The sequence below is a fragment of the Argiope bruennichi genome, chromosome X1 (genome assembly GCF_947563725.1).
Source record: "Argiope bruennichi chromosome X1, qqArgBrue1.1, whole genome shotgun sequence".
Lineage (NCBI taxonomy): Eukaryota > Metazoa > Arthropoda > Arachnida > Araneae > Araneidae > Argiope > Argiope bruennichi.
The window spans coordinates 32,743,819-32,762,479 of NC_079162.1; the positions used below are offsets into that span (position 1 = coordinate 32,743,819).

General features: G+C 31.1%; 1 protein-coding gene across 1 annotated transcript in view; it reads left to right on the forward strand.

Annotated features, from left to right (window-relative positions):
- The first annotated feature begins 891 nt into the window (after positions 1-891).
- Positions 892-18,661, forward strand: part of LOC129958115 (sialic acid synthase-like) — a 64,547-nt gene continuing 46,777 nt past the window's right edge. The window contains exons 1-2 of the mRNA XM_056070311.1: positions 892-1,047; positions 10,121-10,252. Coding sequence (XP_055926286.1) covers positions 1,045-1,047; positions 10,121-10,252 — 135 coding nt within the window. The 5' untranslated portion in view covers positions 892-1,044. The remainder of the gene's footprint in view (positions 1,048-10,120; positions 10,253-18,661) is intronic.

The window sequence follows — 18,661 nt, forward strand, 5'->3', positions numbered from 1 at the left end:
ACTATAACATTTATTTCTACGACAAGACATATTAAATTCTATATACATATTAAATTTAAATTACTGTATTTCCGAAAGAAAATAGTTCAGAATCTTTTCAGCTGCTGTTCACAACGTTTTTCAGTTTTTAATTCCAATACCGATTTGAGTTATTATTTGCTTCTTCAAAGATCGCGTATTCACACAAAAAATATAGTTACACATTGTTCATTATTCTTTATGAGGTATTTAGCATTTCTTGGTATTCACAATATTGTTTAATATTTCCCAAATATTATGCAGTATTGTGATGCTACGGGGATATTAAAAAATGCTGATGTTTATTTTATAAGTTTGCTAAAATTTTATTTTATTTTTGCAACAGAGGCTTCAAAACCACATTCTATCACACTTATTGCAAGTATATCTATTCTAAAGAAATTTTCTTATGGCATAAGAATACATCATTGTAACTAAATTTACTGTGGTGCACGATGTTCTGTCGAACGATCAACGAAATTACTACCCCAGATAAGAAAACCCTCCTTTTTTCTGATATTTTATCGGGCGTCTTGACACTTAAAAACTTATCGAGCCATTTCTGAAAAGTCATCCGAGACTTTCTACTAGATTATGGGGGGGGGGGAGACAATGAACCAAAAATTAGTTCTTCAATTCCAGAACACTCTAACATTATGTGAAATGAAACAGGGGATAAAATCTCGAAATCTTCAGATCATATTTAATGGATTTCACTAAAATACATTTCATTTTCACTTCTTCATTTAAAGATTAAAGCACTAATGCATGATATAACTGACTGTGAAATATTATGCAGACCGGTGGTAATGAATTTTGTAATTGTTGCTCTACATTCTTCTACTTGTATCTCACACAAACTATCATCTGGAAACCCCGGTAAAATAACAGCTGTATGCAAGCGTCTCGAAAACTCTTGTCAAACTACTTTGTGCTTTCGGAATTGAATGAGTAGGGTAAAAATTTCAAAAATTTATTAGAATTTTTGAATAATCCGAAGAAAAGAAGTGTGACAAAACTCTAAGAATGGTACGTAAGTACATTGATTTATATTTTATCTTAAAAATAAATATGCGCATGGGCTCATGCTCTCATGCTTGTATATACTGAATTGTAAGAATTAATCTTAAGAAATCGATACTTAAAACATGAAAATTATTTTAATATTTAAGGTAGTATCAGGATAATTCTTTGCATATTTTGTTAGCATTATTAATGGAAATTTTATTTTGGCGATTTTTGTGACGCCAAGATCGGCGCTAAGGCGAGTTTATTTCGGTAACCCAACAGTAATGTCAATGAAAACTAAATATTTTGGAAACCAGGAGTAGTACTTCATCGCTAAAATTTGCCGCCAACCGAAGGGGCGCCCAAATCTACACTAGAACCTTGGTATCATTTGTCAATACAGATTTATTTTCGTAGTATGAAACCAAATTGTGTATAGATTTGCCAGTACTTACGTATTACGTACGTACGCAGCTACAGATTTGGCGGTTTTTAAATGCCGCCAATCACTTTCAAAATTCAACGCCACCGCAGCTACAGATTAAGCTCTTTATTGGCGCATTAGCGCAAAAACCGCCAAATCTGTAGCTGCGGTGGCGTTAATATGTAAGTACCGATTTGCCATTTTTATGAAACAAAATTAATGTAGATATGCATATTTTTGTGTTTAAAAGGGAAGGCAGTTAAGAATTATTTCAGATTATGAGATAAATAATTGCATTAATTTTAAAGTGTTTTTTTTTAAATTTGAAACTGATGTAGTTTAAGTGTAATTTAGTTGTGCCTTTTATTTCAAGAAAGAATATATTCAAAATTATTCATGAGGTAAAAGCTAATTTTTACATAGAATTTTAGAAATAATATCCATGCTGATTTGAAGAGAATGAATGTAAGTTTTTAGTTGATCAGTTTGAGTTAATTCAACGCAGCCAGTCATTTGGTAAAAGTAGTTTAGTGTGCCCTTGCTGCGCCAAGGATTCCAAGTCGGCAATAAAGTTGGTGGATAAAATAAACAGACACTTCTGAAAAACAGTTTGGTTACCACTTTCAGTGTTAAAATTATAATTTTTACTGATAAGTATTGTTTTATCTGATATTTTCTATTGGTTTTTATTCTTTGGGATTACTATCGTTGCTTGTCTTAACAAATCTCAAATGAAGTTTTTCAAACAGGCTGCTCTGGTCTGTTATGTAGAGAGTAAAAGTTAGAGCATGCAATGCCTTCGGTATCTGAAGAAGGCAACAGGCAGAATGTTTTAGCTTAAAAAAAAAAAACATCCGACGGCTTTGTAACAATGGGAGTGGGATCCTAATAGTTCACTAGGTCATTGAACATAAGGTCTGTGTGGATATTAGGAACAATACATAATCAAAAGAACAGAAAGAAGCAATTAAATCATTCTCCATGCAAAATTTCAAATAAGCAAACTGACAGTTAAGTATTGCAAAAGAATAAATATTTTCTGTTCGTATTCAATAATATTACAGTCTCTTATAAGCAATAAAAAAACATTTACTTATAATACAAAACTAAATTAAAAACTTTAATTAATATTTTTTATTTAATATTTTTGTATATATTGATTCACAAATCATTAAGCTTTGGGAAAATTTGCATTTGAGTGTATAAAATGTATATTTAAAAGGGTTTTTTTTTTATTTAAAACTATTTTTAAATTTAAATTCTTATATGTGTTTCCCTGAAACCAAATCTTTTGGTAAATTTGAAGATCGCAGTATATTAAAAGGTTAGGGGGAACTGTATGTTTTGGTTTTTAATTTCTCCCAATATTTATTACTTTATAAACTATGTAAATATTAAATTGCAACTAATAAAAAATATCAAATGTGGAAGTTACTGAGAGAAAACAGAGAGCCTTTGAAATTTGCATATTTTGGCTTCACTTTTTATCTAAATTGCCATATCTGACTTCTTTAATATGCTGACAACCAAAGATCTATGTAACATTGCAATAAAGTTTATTAATTTTTGGGTGCTAGATTAAAATTCATTAAGAGAATATAATTTTTTGAAATGCATATTGTCAGTCATCAATGTCTAATCAACTTGAAGGAGAATTATATTTTCAGTCTCTAGTGACTGACATGGTCCAAAGGAAAGTTCAGCGTCAACTATCAATGACTGACATGACGCTTAGTGTCTTAATCCTCTCACCACTAATCTGACTTACCAATACCAGATAACTTCTATACTGGAAGGCCAGTATCTACTGTAAACAAGAATTTCATGTTGGAAAGCAAGTTATCATCATAGAGGTCTTCTGGGATATAATTGTCATATATTCAGTTTTGATAGTGATGATGATGGAAAGTTTATAAATATGAATAAAAGTTCACTTTTAAAGTAAGAAATAGAAATAGTACTATAAAACAAAGTATTATTTAAAAAAACAATTTTCTATTAATCGTGTTCTCTATTGATTTGAGTAGGAAAAATATTAAAGAGTAAGAATATTGCACATTAAATGGGATTTTTGAGAATTTCATCTACTGTAGTTTTGTCAAAAATTTTATATTCCAGACATGTGTCATTGGAGCAGTAATGCATGCCAAACTTGTAAACTAGCTTAATTTTCACTCCAGAAAATTTTAAAAAAATGATTTACATAGGAATTTATAATTTTTATGGGGGATTGGACTTTATGCAAGGAATCAAATTTTGAAAATAAGAACTGATAATCTGTTTTAAATGTGTTAGTAGAATTGTAGAGTCGTGAAATTTCATGCACTTTTCTATCAACAGTACAATGTTCAGTTTTAATATTTTTGTAACTTAATTATCAATTAATAAATTAATTGCATTAAATTTCAGTTTTATATAAGAGAGATTTCATTCTTGCAAATTTTATAACAAGAATTATTTCAAGGTTCTGTGTTACTAAATTTCAAGTTAAGACTATTCAGTAAGATTTTTTTAATTAAATTTCTTTTCTCTTAACTTTACTCCACAAAGTTCAGACAAAAATATGTAAAATAGAAGATAATAAATTTTAATTTCAAGTGATTAGAAGTCATATTAACAAAGCACATATAAAATATAATTTCATTTCTAAAAACAAGGTTATGATTCGAAATTTTGAATATAGCCGTTAGAAATTAATTAATTAAGAATTAATGTTAGAAAGTTTTCTAAACTTCAAAAATGTAACATTTCTGGAACCATTCAATAAAATTTGAATGGTTTAAATAAATAGTCAAGAAAATCGTTATTAGGGAAAAAATCAATAAACATTTTTATTTTTATTAGCCTAACAGAAAACCTTGAAAAAAAAAATGTTTTAAACTATTTTACCTTAACATTTAAAAATATATAATTTTTCTTGGGTTTATAATTCAATAAAGATACCTTATTAATGTCTAATATTCATAAATATTAAGGGTGTGGATATTTTCAATTTGCAAGTAATAAAAATTTATTTGTTTCAGTTTTAAAATTAAGGCACTGAACTAAAGATATAATTACAGTGTGTAGAAAACATGAAACAAATTGCATCTATGGAAAAGTTAATTTCCTGACTGCAGTGGTCTGGGACATTTTATAATTAAATAGATGGTTTGAACTTATTTTGGCAAAGCTACATGCAAAAGAAAATTATGAACCCTTTCTATTATGTGATAATTGAAAATATCCTTGTTATTTTCTTTTCCTTTGTATCTTCTTTCTCTGATTAAAGCAAAATAGCCCCTGTTGATATTCAACTGCAATTATATCAGTCATATAATGACACCTGTGAATTTTCTACCATCCTCATTGATAGGAAAAGATGAGTGAGTCTATTTTAGTCTTCCATTAGTAAGCAATTCTCCTTGCCTTCCTGAGGATTAAAAGGTACCCACAACGTTTGAGTCCTTGATGAAAATTTTAAGTAATTAATTATTTACATAGATTATTTTTTTTTTCTCTGGAGACACATTAAAAATATATATCATTTTGAATTTTCTTTTAGCAGATTGAAAACTACTAGTGATGTCTATATATTATTTTAAGTTAATGACTTGTATTTGTCATTCAGTTACAAATGCAAATATTGTTAAAAATTTTACATGAAACTTTTCTTTGCTTGTTTATATATCCAAGTTTAATATTTAAGTTTCATCATTTTATTATCTGCATTTTGTTTACTTGCACTGAATTTATTGCCTATCACTATTTTACTACATATTGCTGCTTGTTGTTATTATTTTGGAATCAATTTATATGAACTGCACTGTGAAATGAAAAGGTAACTAATCATATTTTCTACCTGCTGATTTTCTTGTGCTATATTGTAACATTACATGCTTTTGTATTTGTGTTAGATGTTTAATGAGTTACAAAATTAAATTGCCACAATCCTCTGATATATGCCATATAAACATAAATTTTCTCCATAACATTGAGTTTTCTGAATTGTATTAATTGTTAGAATGAATTGATTATTATATATACATTTAAAATTTCACTTATGGATAGTGATGTAATATTAAAAAATAAAGCACATTGAAAATTATTGCTTACTTGAGAAACTATATGATGTTGATCAGTACTTTCTGATTTGATTGCCAAACTATTGCTAGTGTAGTAGTGATATATACTTTCTGTTTGTAATAAATAATACTATGATTAGTGGTGAAAAATTAAAAAACATTTTGCATTAGCTTTATGAAATATATAATGTATAAAAATAATAAATTTTTCAGTGATAATTTTATTATTTACATCTTGAAATATAACCATTTCCTCCAAAGTAAGGTTTCTAAAACTTTAGTTATAAGATATATAGAATCAGAAAGAAAGAAAAAATTATCTGAATAATATTTCTGAATGGCTGCATGTATATTGCATTGAGATCATCAAAAATCATAGGAAATAAGTAATAAGTGATGATACTTTTTCTATTGCTAAGTTGGAAATTGCTTTTTTTACTGAAATATGAAATTTCTTTAATAAAATTATCTTTCTCTTCCAATGTAAGAAATTGGCTTAAATTTATATATGAATTAGTAATTGGTATACTTAAACAAAAGAGATTTTATCTACCACTTAAATAGTTCATTTTGAATTTTAAGCTTTAAATTATGGCTGCACTAAATTTCATGTTATCCTATTAAAATCAGGTGATTTCAGTGGAGAAAAAAGAAGTTGCTTTGTCCTTTTGATTGTAAGATATGATTTCTTGTGATAATTCAGAATGTTAAACTGACAGTGTTTAAAATTGATGACAATTTCATTTTACATGCAGAATAAGATCCTATTGTTTATGATATAACATCAATATATTTAAAAGTGGAAAAAAATCATCTACTTTATTAAAGTATAAGTATCAATGCTAATAAATATCATCTAATATCAATGGTTCTACTCTTGATTAAAAATAATAATCCTTTTCAAAGTAAGGGCATAAATAAAATATTATTTAACACTGCAGTATGCCATTTAACTTCACCATGTATGTAACTTCCTAGTACCTTAAAATGTAATCTACATTACTTTAAATGTAGTAAATACATTTTTCCAAATTATATTTTATTGCTTAGTTTAAAATTATAAATATATTTATCATTCCATATGTGTTAAGAAATGAAGTAGTCCATTTACCATGAAATTTCCTTAAACCATCATTCTTTTTTTTTTTTTTTTTTGTAATAATGGCTTGTTTCTATTTTCGTTCATTTCTTTAGAAAACTGACTGCTACTCTTGAAATATTTTATTTTACTACAGTAAAAACATTCTCTTAAATTTTGTATTTATTTTTTTAAATCTTCCTGGCAATTTGCCTAGTCTCTGTCCCCTGATTTTACTGCTAATTCTACTTGTATATTTTTTTCTTTGATAAAACCATCAAAATTTACTAAAAATATTTCACTCTTTTTAATAATATATTTACAAAAATTATTTTCAGTAATAAAGAATGTTTTTCATGTCCACAAAATTTACATAAATTTTTTTTATTACATTAGATAGTAAAAAAAAAACTCATTTTTTTGCACATAGTCCTTGACTTATTCCTCATTTTTTCCAAGGGTATGCCCCCAAATGTTTATCATTGAACTGTATAGCAATAACTTTCTATATTTTTATTTATATAGAATCCTAGTTCTTTACATGTTCACTTTATGTTTCCTTTTCACATGCATAGTATAAATTTTAGTTCTGAACATAATATCAGAAATTTCAGTTGACATGAAGTTTTTATGATTCTCTTTTTTCCCCTTAATTTTTTAAAGGTAGATCAGTCTGTTCTATTAACTTTTGTTTTGGAAATATACTTTTCATTTTTAAGAAGACTAATAAAAACTCATACAAATCAGAACTCTCCTACGTTTATAGTCTAAAGAAATCTTAATGTTGACCAATGATTTAGGAGCTTTTTAAAAACAAGTTGATTGTTCTTAAATAAAGAAAGAATTTTACTCTTTATATCTCACAAAATAATAGATTGAAAAGACAATGAAGCAGTAACATATGTTACCAGATTTTAAAATTTGTTGGAATTTTAGCAGTTCCTTAAATCTAAATATAATTTTCTTTCTTCTTTACCATTCAGTAACTTATGAAGGAATTGGGTGATTTATTTTGAAATAATCTGTAAGCTCTTAGACAGGATACGTAGCGTCATGAAAAGTGCTTAAAAAGATGCTTAAACGTGAAAATCATGTTTAAGCACCTTAAAAGTGCTTAGTTTCCTGGAGAAGTGCAAAAGCAGCATTTTATTCGTTCTGTTTCCTCACACGTTGAATACGATAATTTGAAAGCATAGTCGTAAAGTCTTTTTTAAGAGATGCATCAAGAAAACAAAACCAAGAAAGGGGAAGAATTCGGAGAAGGAATCCAGGGTGAAATAGGTCCAGGGGTTCCAACACATATTAAGATAATGCTCGCGAAACTTTTTTTCAACAATGTGCAATGCCGTTATTGAAATACTGGAATAGTTATCGAGAAGGGGCAGTACGAAATATGTATAGTGCCATACTTTTTGTAGCTCGAAAAACATTCGACATGAAGTGTTTGTGAAATTTAAAACATTTTTGTTTTAAATTTCACAAACACTGAGTAAGTTTTTAATGTTTCAGATGTTGAAAAATTTATTTAAGTTATGCCAGGTATCTTTTATGTGTTCTTAAAGAAAGATTGGTCCGGTAAACAGAAAATAAAAATACAGCAAGATGAATTTGGTGCGCCAAAGAGATATATCGAACATGGTAGAAGCTCTCTGTAAAAACACTTGCAGTGAAGCCTCGTCAGTGCATTACTCATTCCATCATCAGTCTCTTTCATGGGAGTGGGGAACTTGCGCTCAATAAATTATCCCCTACCGCATTAAAAGGTGTCTTGCGCTTGCATTGTAGATTTACTGGCATTTGGACTTTTGGCAGAAAAACTTGGCGTGCATCTAGAGGGGTGACTAAACGCAAGTTCCACACACCTGTGGTCGGTTATCTGCGCCTTCACAATCCACATTTGTTTCAGCGAATACTATCGCATCCCTAGAAACAAAATTATTAAACTTTTGTAAAAGCATTTGAAAGTCCAATGTTGCGGTTTATTCAGTTCGTAAACTCAATTTTGCGTATTTAGCTGCATCTCCGGTCGGTCTAATTGGTGATAATGGAATTGCAGAAGTAAAATGCACAGCATCCTGTGAAAATATTGCTCCAAAGGAATCAAAGCTAAAAAATTTCCATTTTGGAAATTAAAGAAAGGTGGAAATACAAAAATAAATAAAAATCACAAATATTATTTTCAAGTGCAGGGCCAGAAAAAAAAAATTAGAAAACACAATAAGAATGTTTTCGTAGGTTTTTCCCGTCTGGATATTTTTATAAATGCATTTTTTTAATATATATATAATTCAGAAATCGATGCTATTTTGTCCGGTTTTTTTTTTTTTTTTTTTTTTTTTTGTAAATTTTTATTTGATTTTGCATTTATGAGATCCTGTAGATACATTTATCTTACTCATATATCTTGCAATAAATGATAATTAATTCTATTATTAATAGATAAGTAAGATTGCTTTTATCAGAAAAATAAAGAGAATCTATAGCTGTTTTTTTTTTTTTTTTTTACTAATATTTGAGTTTTTAGTTTGTTTAGTTTAGTTATATTAACGTCCCGTTTGAAGCAACACTAGGGCTATTTTGGGACGGACCTCGTAATTTTGAACCGCGGTCAGATGACGAGGACGACACCTGAGCTGGCACCCCCCTCTCCACACCGCACCACACCAGCAGGAAGACGTTTGGTCATGACGGATTTAACGTGCAACTGACCCCCTTACACGACGGTTCTTCGGTGTAATCAGATCTGGAAATTGAAACCCTCCGGTTCCGAAGCCGAGACCTTACCACCAGGCCACAGCGGCCCCGCTAATATTTGAACATTCTCATATTTCTGAATGAATTTTCTTGAAAATCGCGATTATCTCTACTCATAAAAGGGAAAAAATGTATGTGTGTGTGTGTGTATGTATATTACAATAGTTCACTAAGCAATATCTTTAATAAGAAACTAGCCGCCTTTAGTGACCAGCAGTTCGCCAATATAAAAGATCTCTAAAATTTTCAATTATATATTTTATGTAACTTGGTTTCTTAATAGCTTTTTCTGCAAAATATTTAGCTATCAAAGTTTCAGATTTTGAGAGTTATATAATTCAGTCATACTATTATTTATGCCTTAAACAGTTCTGTTCATTGTATTACTTATCTCTTACTAATATTTGTCGGAACTCATAAAATTTGCACGTTAAATTAGAGTGAAAATGTTAAACTGCAATTAATATAAAAACATTTTTTACTGAAACCAAGCACATCTCTTTTTGAAAAAGGAAATTTAATGCAGAGTCGCTCAGCATTGAAGTTCTATATGAAATGCAAAATAATTTTCGTAATTAATATAATATGATAAAGAATTATTCAACAAAAACTTGCTAACTGATTTCTGGACTTTTCTAAAATAGAAAAAAAAAATTTCTCGGAATTTTATTTTTTAAATGAATTTTAATATTCTAAAATAAAAGAATTTTTTTATCGGAATTTTATTTTTTAAATGCATTTTAATATATTTCCTTTTTATTTATCATATTTTAGGACCCACCGGAATTTGAGATTGCTCCTGGAGTATTTGTTGGTGGTAATCATCCTGTCTTCATTATTGCTGAAATAGGGCAAAACCACCAGGGCAGTTATTTAGAAGCAACAAGACTTGTACAAACAGCTGCAGTAAGTGATTCATTCTATTGATAAAAAAAGTATTTTCCAAGTTGCGATTATATTGAAGTTATTTTACCTGTTTTTATATTTTTAACTGATAAGTTAGCTTTTGAGAATTCTACTTGGTATAATAATTTTTTTAACATTTATTTCAGTTCTATAAACAGCATTCTTTTTAATTATCGTCTTAAATTCTGCCTATGATTATGCATTCAGAAAACTTTCATCTTGTGAAAGTTCTTTTAAATCCTATTTCTTACATTGACTTTGATTATTACCATTATTGTAATTTATGTTCAGTGCTCATTAAAAACATTTCATATTTTTAATTAGTATTGCACATAGATAATAAAAACGTACAAAAACTTTTATTATTTACATGTACGATCATATGAACATTTCATTGAGTCCAACTGTTCCTGGTCATCTCTTTCTTCATGTTCAGGTGCTTTCTGCTTCTGTCTTGACTTAATCTGACTGTTTTCATCTTGTTTTTTCTCACCCCTCCCCATTCAATATTAAAAAATTAAATAAAACTTACGTAAAAATGTTTACAATATACTTCGAACACAAAATAAAAGGTGTTTTTCTTCTCTGAAATCGTTTAAAAATGGAAGGAAAAAAATACAACTTTTTATTCCCCAAAAATGAGATAATTTAAACGTAACCTGCAGGCCGACAAAAATAAATAATGGCATAATTCAGTAATATTCTGTTAAGTAGATGAATACATCAGAAATATATATGTTTAGAAACTGTTAAAAAAGGCGCAACAAGTTGTTTTTTAAGGCCACCATTTTATTGTGATTAAATCATGGAAAGTGAAAGGTCACCATCTGACCATTCCCAGTGTCACCAAACTAAATGCACTGATGCCATTTTTTTAAACAGTCAAACCTCGCTGAACTAACCCCTCCATGACGAGCAAAACATAATGTAAAAAGGTGACTCTCTTGACGAGTGATATTTCGCAGAACAAGTAAGGAAAATATATTATGACGCCACGTGCTAGTTTAGCTTGTATTAGTGTGTATGTTAAGCGTTTGTTTGAAGAGAGCCTTTATATGATCTATACGGAAAAAGTCTCGGCCATATTACTTTGTCGAACACGATTCCAAGGTGTTTGAACAGGTACTGTGAGCTTTGATCGACAAGACTTTGTCTCTGGCCAAGATTATGTGGCTAGAGGTGGATAGCAATGACATCGATGAGCTGGTGGAAGAACTTAGCCAGAACCACCGAAGAGCTTATGGAGCTGCATTTCGTGTCACATCAAAGAGCTGTTGTGGAAGATTTGATTAGAAAAGGAAGAAATAACAAAAGAAGCTGAGAAACAATCTTCCGGTGAAACATGGACGATGGGCATGGGAATTTAGAAGTAAATATTTTATTACATTGCAGTATATTTAGAAGGGTGGGAAAAAATTGAACCGCTAAACTCACTCTTTGGCACTCCCGTTTTTGATTGAGATATGATGAAACGTTTTTCGGTGAGAGTTTAATTTCATTTGAATCCAACATAAGTAATCTCTGTTACTTCTTAGAAATTTTGCTCCGGTATAAATAAAATCTTTATCGCGAAAATGATTCCTAGTGACTTTGTAAAGATGTGAAATATTGGCAAACACCCTTACTTTTTAAAAAAGAATCGGAAGTATTGGAAAAGAAAGAATGAATATAAGATACTTTCAGTTCATTCCAAACTGAGAAAAACTTCCCTCCTAGATCAACAATAACTTTATTGCCACAATTTTCTACTGAAATTATTAATTCATTCAACAGGTCTGATGTCATTTGACTGTCGAAATCAAAATTAAGTACTTGTTTTCATGAGAAGAACAAACCTTTAGCCATTATAACATTGGAATTAAGACCCATAATGCGATCTTCCTCCTTATCATATGAAAAGCAGCTATCGCAATTCATTTCATCAAAACAGAGGTCAGAAATTCGTTACAATGTAGAAAATTTAGAAGCCTGAGTTTTCATTAATGCTAACACATCGTACAATATACCAGGTTGACATTTAAATGAATTTTTAATCTATATTTTTAAAGTTGAAACACTTAATAGAGGGAATCCGAGAACATCTTTCAAGAATTTGTAACATCTTCTGGAAACAGTGCTTAGAGTGATGGCTCTCTGTATATCAGTTTTTGTCCATTTTCCTTATTTTTTTTCTGTCAGTAAGCAATTTTATTTGACCCTGAGAAAATAATTCCCTTAAAATTCTATTGACACCTCTTGAAAGTTTCTGTTTAATTTATCGCTCTAATGTGTTTTTATCTATCTTTTCATTGAAGTATTTGATCATTTTAAACTCCCAGTTTCTTTTTCTATTGAAATAATTTGTTTCCCCTGTTCTTTTAGAATAAATTGTAACTCGACCTGAAAAGCCACACCTGAAATTTCTGTTTTAGTGATGTTAATTTATTAAGAGTTTCCAAGGCCCGTTTTCGCATCTTACGAAGTATCATCTTTTTCAGATGATGATACATTTGTGTTTGACACCAAATTTAATGTTGCGACATCATTTTTTTTTTCTCTGTTAAAGTACCAAGCAATTTAGCTTTCCTATTACGAGAATTACCGCTAATGCTGAAATGGCAAAAACCAATTCGAACATTTGCATTGTTAAAAATAACTTTCCTTCGCCATTTGAAAATCCATATTTTCCTGGTATCAGGATCTTTCAGAAATGAATGAAATGTTTTTTACTATCGAATTTCACGAATGCGTCGGACATTTGACAACAGCACAAGGCATTGTATTGGTTTAAACAATGTCCTTAACCTATAAAATTTATCCCTGAAAAGAGTTTTTTTTTAATTATATATTTAGTTTGTGAATCAAAGGAAAGTTTTTTTAAAAAAAGCTTTCCTTAGCAATCAAGCAACCTTCTCATCTGTGAATCAGATGAGAAATTTTTTGAAATTTGATTAAGAATTTTAATAAAGTAGAAATTAAGCTGAATTTCGTCGTTTCTCCGCAGTAACTTCCGAAAATAGAAGTTCACAAAAATAAATTTTACACTGTTTCAAAAAATAAATTTTTTTAAATTCTTTTTAGTGATACCAATTTTTAGTATTAATATCATTAAAAAAATTGAAAATTGCACCAATTTCGCTCGACTTTTTCTCAAATGTTGACAATTTTTAAAAAAAATACATTTTGTCTAATTTCCAACGACAGATAACTTGTTGCCCTGAACCAGGTCGTTTTCATTGTTTCATCGAATATTTAATCCCGGGATTTTCTGCTATTGTTGAAAAGCCTAAAAAAAGAAGAGGGAGGGGGGCTCTGTTTACTATCAGTGTTGCTTACAAGACGAATGAAAAATTGGTTACATTACCCGGAAATTTAGAAAATAGCAAGGTTATGATTCTTCCGCGGTTTTTCACTTCCTCTTTCTTTTGGAGTTCCCGTTTTTGTCCGGTTTTGAACAATAACAAATATATATATATATATGCAGTTTTCTTGCAGTAGGAGGAAGTAAAGGCTCTTCCTTGCTTGCTGCCCGTCCCTTCACGTCCTATCTGGCAAAATTGCCAAATTACAGTGAAATATTTAGGAGATAAAATGAGGTCCCACACTCAAAATTTCCTTCCGAATTTTAATTTTGTTCACAAAATGAAGTTGCTCGTTCTACCAATAGGACTGATGATCAGTAACAAACTATGAAATACAAATTTGGTCATGACAATCACCTGTAAAAAAATAATTTAAAAAAAACATTAATGTGCCCGAGATAGCTGTAAGGGCCCATTGAACATTGAAGGAATGTTTACCAGAATATGCTAATGAGACACATTTACAACAAAGTGCTATTTTTTCCCTTACATTTTTTTTTTTTTTTTTTTTTTTTTTCTTATTTATATGTATAGTAAAAAATAAGTTTCAAACTTCAGAGGAAAGCTATTTCAGAATGCATTCTATATTGGTTCAAATGAGAAAATTTGAAATAAGTTAGGTGAAACACTTAATATTTATTAGTACCAATTTTAGTGCAAAAATACGCCGATAATACACATAAAACATATAATATGCTTTATAGATGTTAAATAATACAAAAATAGCACAAAAATTGCTTTATTTCCTCTATTATGTTCAACAGTGTGCTGTAATGGCAGAACCATATTTCCCACGGCTGACAGCAGTAAGTCTACTGGAATATCAAAATCATGCCACCGAATCTTTCTTCAGATATGGAACAGATGCTGGCTTTAGGCAGCTGAGTCAAGTTTGTCCTTCAGGAAACTCTAAACCCAAATGTCGCAGGGGGTGATATCCGACGAATGAGGTAGCTGTGATATTTTAGAATGATGGCTGGTGATCCGTGTATTTGTGAAATGCTGTTTTAACAATTGCTTTATACGACGATCATTGTCAAATGCTGTATGAAAATGATGCACTGAAGAGATCCAAAATTGCGGGATTACAAATCTCTCAGCATATCACGGTACCATTGTCCTGTTACGGAACAGGTTTGGATTTCATTTGCAGTTATCCCTTCAAAAAATGAAGAAAAAAAAAAAGTCCAATGATAAATTCGATAATTGGGGGGCCTTTGAGGTAAAAGTAAGCTTCGTTCCACTTTAATTGACATCCACTGGACATCAGCAACCATTCCAGCAAGGAATTGATGTACAAACGTTTTATGAACCTCTGAGTCCCTCTTCAATAGGTGTACAGCTTGATTTTGTTGGAATAAAAGTCCAAAACCAGTCGCAATATTTTTCGTATTGTATAGTACAGCATATCCAATAGACGGTAAATTACTGGTATATTGACACTACCAACTGCTATAGCTTCATTTTCGACTCTAGAAGACGGAATTTCCTTTCGTCTTGTACTGGAAAAAAAAAAAGTGAAGTTGCCCAGTTGTTTGCCATCTGATTTGGACAAATATTGTTGTATCTAACTAGAGTTTTTCCCTCCTTTCGGAAATGGATTTGCCATTCTCGTTGGCCTGCATGTGCTTAGCGAAGGGGGGGGGGAGATAAAAACAAGTCTGATGTATTTTTTTAGTTAGTAATATTGGGTGAGCAAGTGAAGAGTGTTTGTTTTTAATACCTTGTTGAAATTTTAATAAATAGTTTTTTTGTGTCACTTGAACAGCTTATTTCTTTCTGCATCCTGGAAATTCTAAGGTGGTTAAGTAGATATAAGTACTCATCACATTTAAATGGCGAGCCCGCCAGAATGGTAGGAATCGTTGATTTCTAAGGCTGTTCAAAATAAGTAGACTTATTGGAATGGATGCTCTAAGGCAGAAATGCTCCACGTTAAGAAGTGCCTTTGCGAGAAGCGTGAATAAGCTTGAATCGCTTCTTACTGCTACCCAATTAGAAAAGGCGAACATTGAAGTAAGCTACGAACAGTTGACCGAAAGATTTAAGCAGTTGAAGGAGTGCAATGTTGAGTTGTTGGGGCTTCTTCAGAAACAAAACTGTACTCAAGAAAAATACGAGAAAGAGTTCAGTACGTGCGAAACATATGAAGACCGGTACATTATCTTTAAAATAAAGGTTAGAAATGTGTTAAACAGAAACAAAGTAAAAGGATTCGATTTTCATTCTTTTACAGATGCAACACCGAAGTGTAAATTGCCCGAGATTCGTTTGCCTAATTTCGATGGCAACCCGAGAGATTGGTTGAATTTCTGGACACAATTTATGAAGATACATGAGGATACACCCATATTGGCCAGTATGGATGACAGTGACAAGTATCAGTACCTCATTCAAAGTACAGTGCCTGGTTCAGCTCCGAGACAAATTGTTGAAAGTTTTCCTCCTACAGCTGAAAATTATGGAAAAGCAGTAGAGTATCTCAAAGAGAGATTCGGTAGAGAAAACGTGTTGATTCAGTTTTATATAAGAGACCTGCTACAGCTCGTCATATAAAAAAATAAGTGTGAAATATCGTCGTTATATGATAAGTTACAAACCAGAATTATGTCGTTGGATTCGCTGGGACTCGCTAAAGACAAATATGCGGACATTTTATTTCCACTAGTTGAATCAGCGTTACCTGTAGATGTCGTTTAGATGTGGGAAAGACAGCGGCATTTGGTTACGGACACGCAGGGTAAGAGCAATTTAGATTTATTAATGGAGTTTGTTAAGAATGAAGTTGATAGTGAATTCAGAGTTAAAATTGCTAGAGAAACCTTCAATACTGGAAAGCTATCTAATAAAAATAGTTATGTAAATCGGTATTCTGACTGTAAACCTGTTGTGTCAACTGCATGTGAATTATTGACTACTAATGATAATGTCTTTTGAAAATACTCGTAAGTTTACGAAATTAGATACTTGTATATTTTGTGATAAGTTTCATGCATCTGAGAGCTGTAATGAAGTGTCTAACATGAATTTAGACAGTAAAAAAGATTTTCTTAAGAAGAAAAAGGTCAGTTTTGTGTGCTTTAAACGATTTCATAGAGCAAACCAGTGTAAATCGGGGCATAAATACCATATTTGTAAGAAATGCTATTTCGTTATTTTATGCCCGGATTTACCTTCTAATAAAGTAGATAAACTCTCAAATGCCGAGAATGACGAGGCCAAAATTAGTACGTTAAATAATCATGTGCGGCTCTCTGATGTATATCTCCAAACTTTGATTGTAAAATTATGTAATGATCAGAAAGAAATGTTTGCAAGGGCAATTTATGATACGGGCTGTGTGAAATCTTATTTAAGTCCTGATATTGCTCAAAGTATGAAGTATAAACATATGGGCGAAATAAATTTCAATCATTGTTTGGGGGAATTGAAACTGACGAAGTGTCACATAAGAATTATATTATTGAATTGTGTGATTTTGATAATACTTATAAGTGTAAACTTGAAGCACTTGGTCAAAACCGCATTTGTACTGAGATTAAGCAAATCCCAACTGGTCCTTGGTTAAAAGAGTTTAAAATACGTGGTATTAGATTTATAAATTCAGAAAACAGCACTATAAAAGTTGATAAGGAAATTAAATTGTTAATAGATGCTGATGTTGTTGGTAAATTGTTTACTGGTAAAGTTATACCCCTTAAGTCTAACCTAACCGCAGTGTATACTCACTTAGGGTGGACGGTTTTGGGGAAACGTTTGGAGAGAGAGAGACCAGCGTTGAAAGTAACCATGCTCTGATCATTTTTTCGCTATTAACTCAAAAGCAATGCATCAATGACCTTTGGTCTTCGGATGCACTAGGGATTACGGGTTCTGCGCACCGCCAGACTGCAAAAGAACTAGAAGAGGAAATTATGAAATATTCTAATGAAACTCTTCGCGTAAATGCAGAAGGCAGATATGAAGTCGCATTACCATGGATAATGGATAATTTTGCTTTACCCGAAAACAGACATTTAGCAGAAAAATGTCTTTTGAGTACGAAAAAGAAGTTAATAGCATCTGGTAAATTAAAAGTTTATGGAGAGGTTTTTGATAACTGGTTGACTCTGGGTATTATTGAAAAAGTTCAACAGGAAGGAGTTGACCGAGTGCACTATTTACCACACAGGCCAGTTATAAAGGAAAGTAGCACTACGAGTATAAGACCAGTATTTAATGCTAGTTTACACACATTGGGTTGTCCGTTTAGCGATTGTTTGTCCACTGAACTCAATTTAATAGAAATGATCCCATCTATTCTCAATCGGCTTCGTAGGAACTACGTTGCTGTTTCGTCAGACATAGAAAAGGCTTTCCTACAGATATATAAGGGAAAAAGATCTTCATTATCTACATTTCTTATGGTATAAGACAAGTGATTTGGAACAAGTGGAGGAGTATAGGCATCGAAGAGTAGTATTTGGTCTAACATGTAGACCTTATCTATTGGCCGCCACACTACAAAATCATTTAAATAAGGTTCCAAAACATTTGAGTTGCACATCTGAGATACTTAGGTCTTCATTTTACTTCGATAATTGTGTAACTAGCTTGGATTCTGAATTGGAAATGCGGAAGTTCATACTGGAATCTCAAGTGATTATGTCTTCTGGTAATTTTAATTTGCGAAGTTTGAGGCCCAATTTACATAGTGTAGAACCTGACAGGGATGCATTTACAGATGAAACCGTGTCAGTTTTAGGTCTTTTGTGGCATGCAGACCTGGATTCATTGTTTTGCAAAGTGGAACTAACTGCTACGTTGGAAAGACCCGTTACGAAAAGGCTAGTTTTGGTTATAGCTCATCAAATTTTCGATCCTATAGGTTTTACAACCCCTGTTATGTTGATTCCCAAATTGATTTTGCAAGAGACGTGGAACTTAAAAATTAAGTGTGATGAAACTTTGCCAGATGGCCTAGCTAGGACATTTAAATCCTGTTGTCAACAGTTTCATTTAATCGCCAAGATAAGGGTTCCAAGATGGTTGGGCTTTAGCCTGAAGGTGAAATCATTGGGTATACATG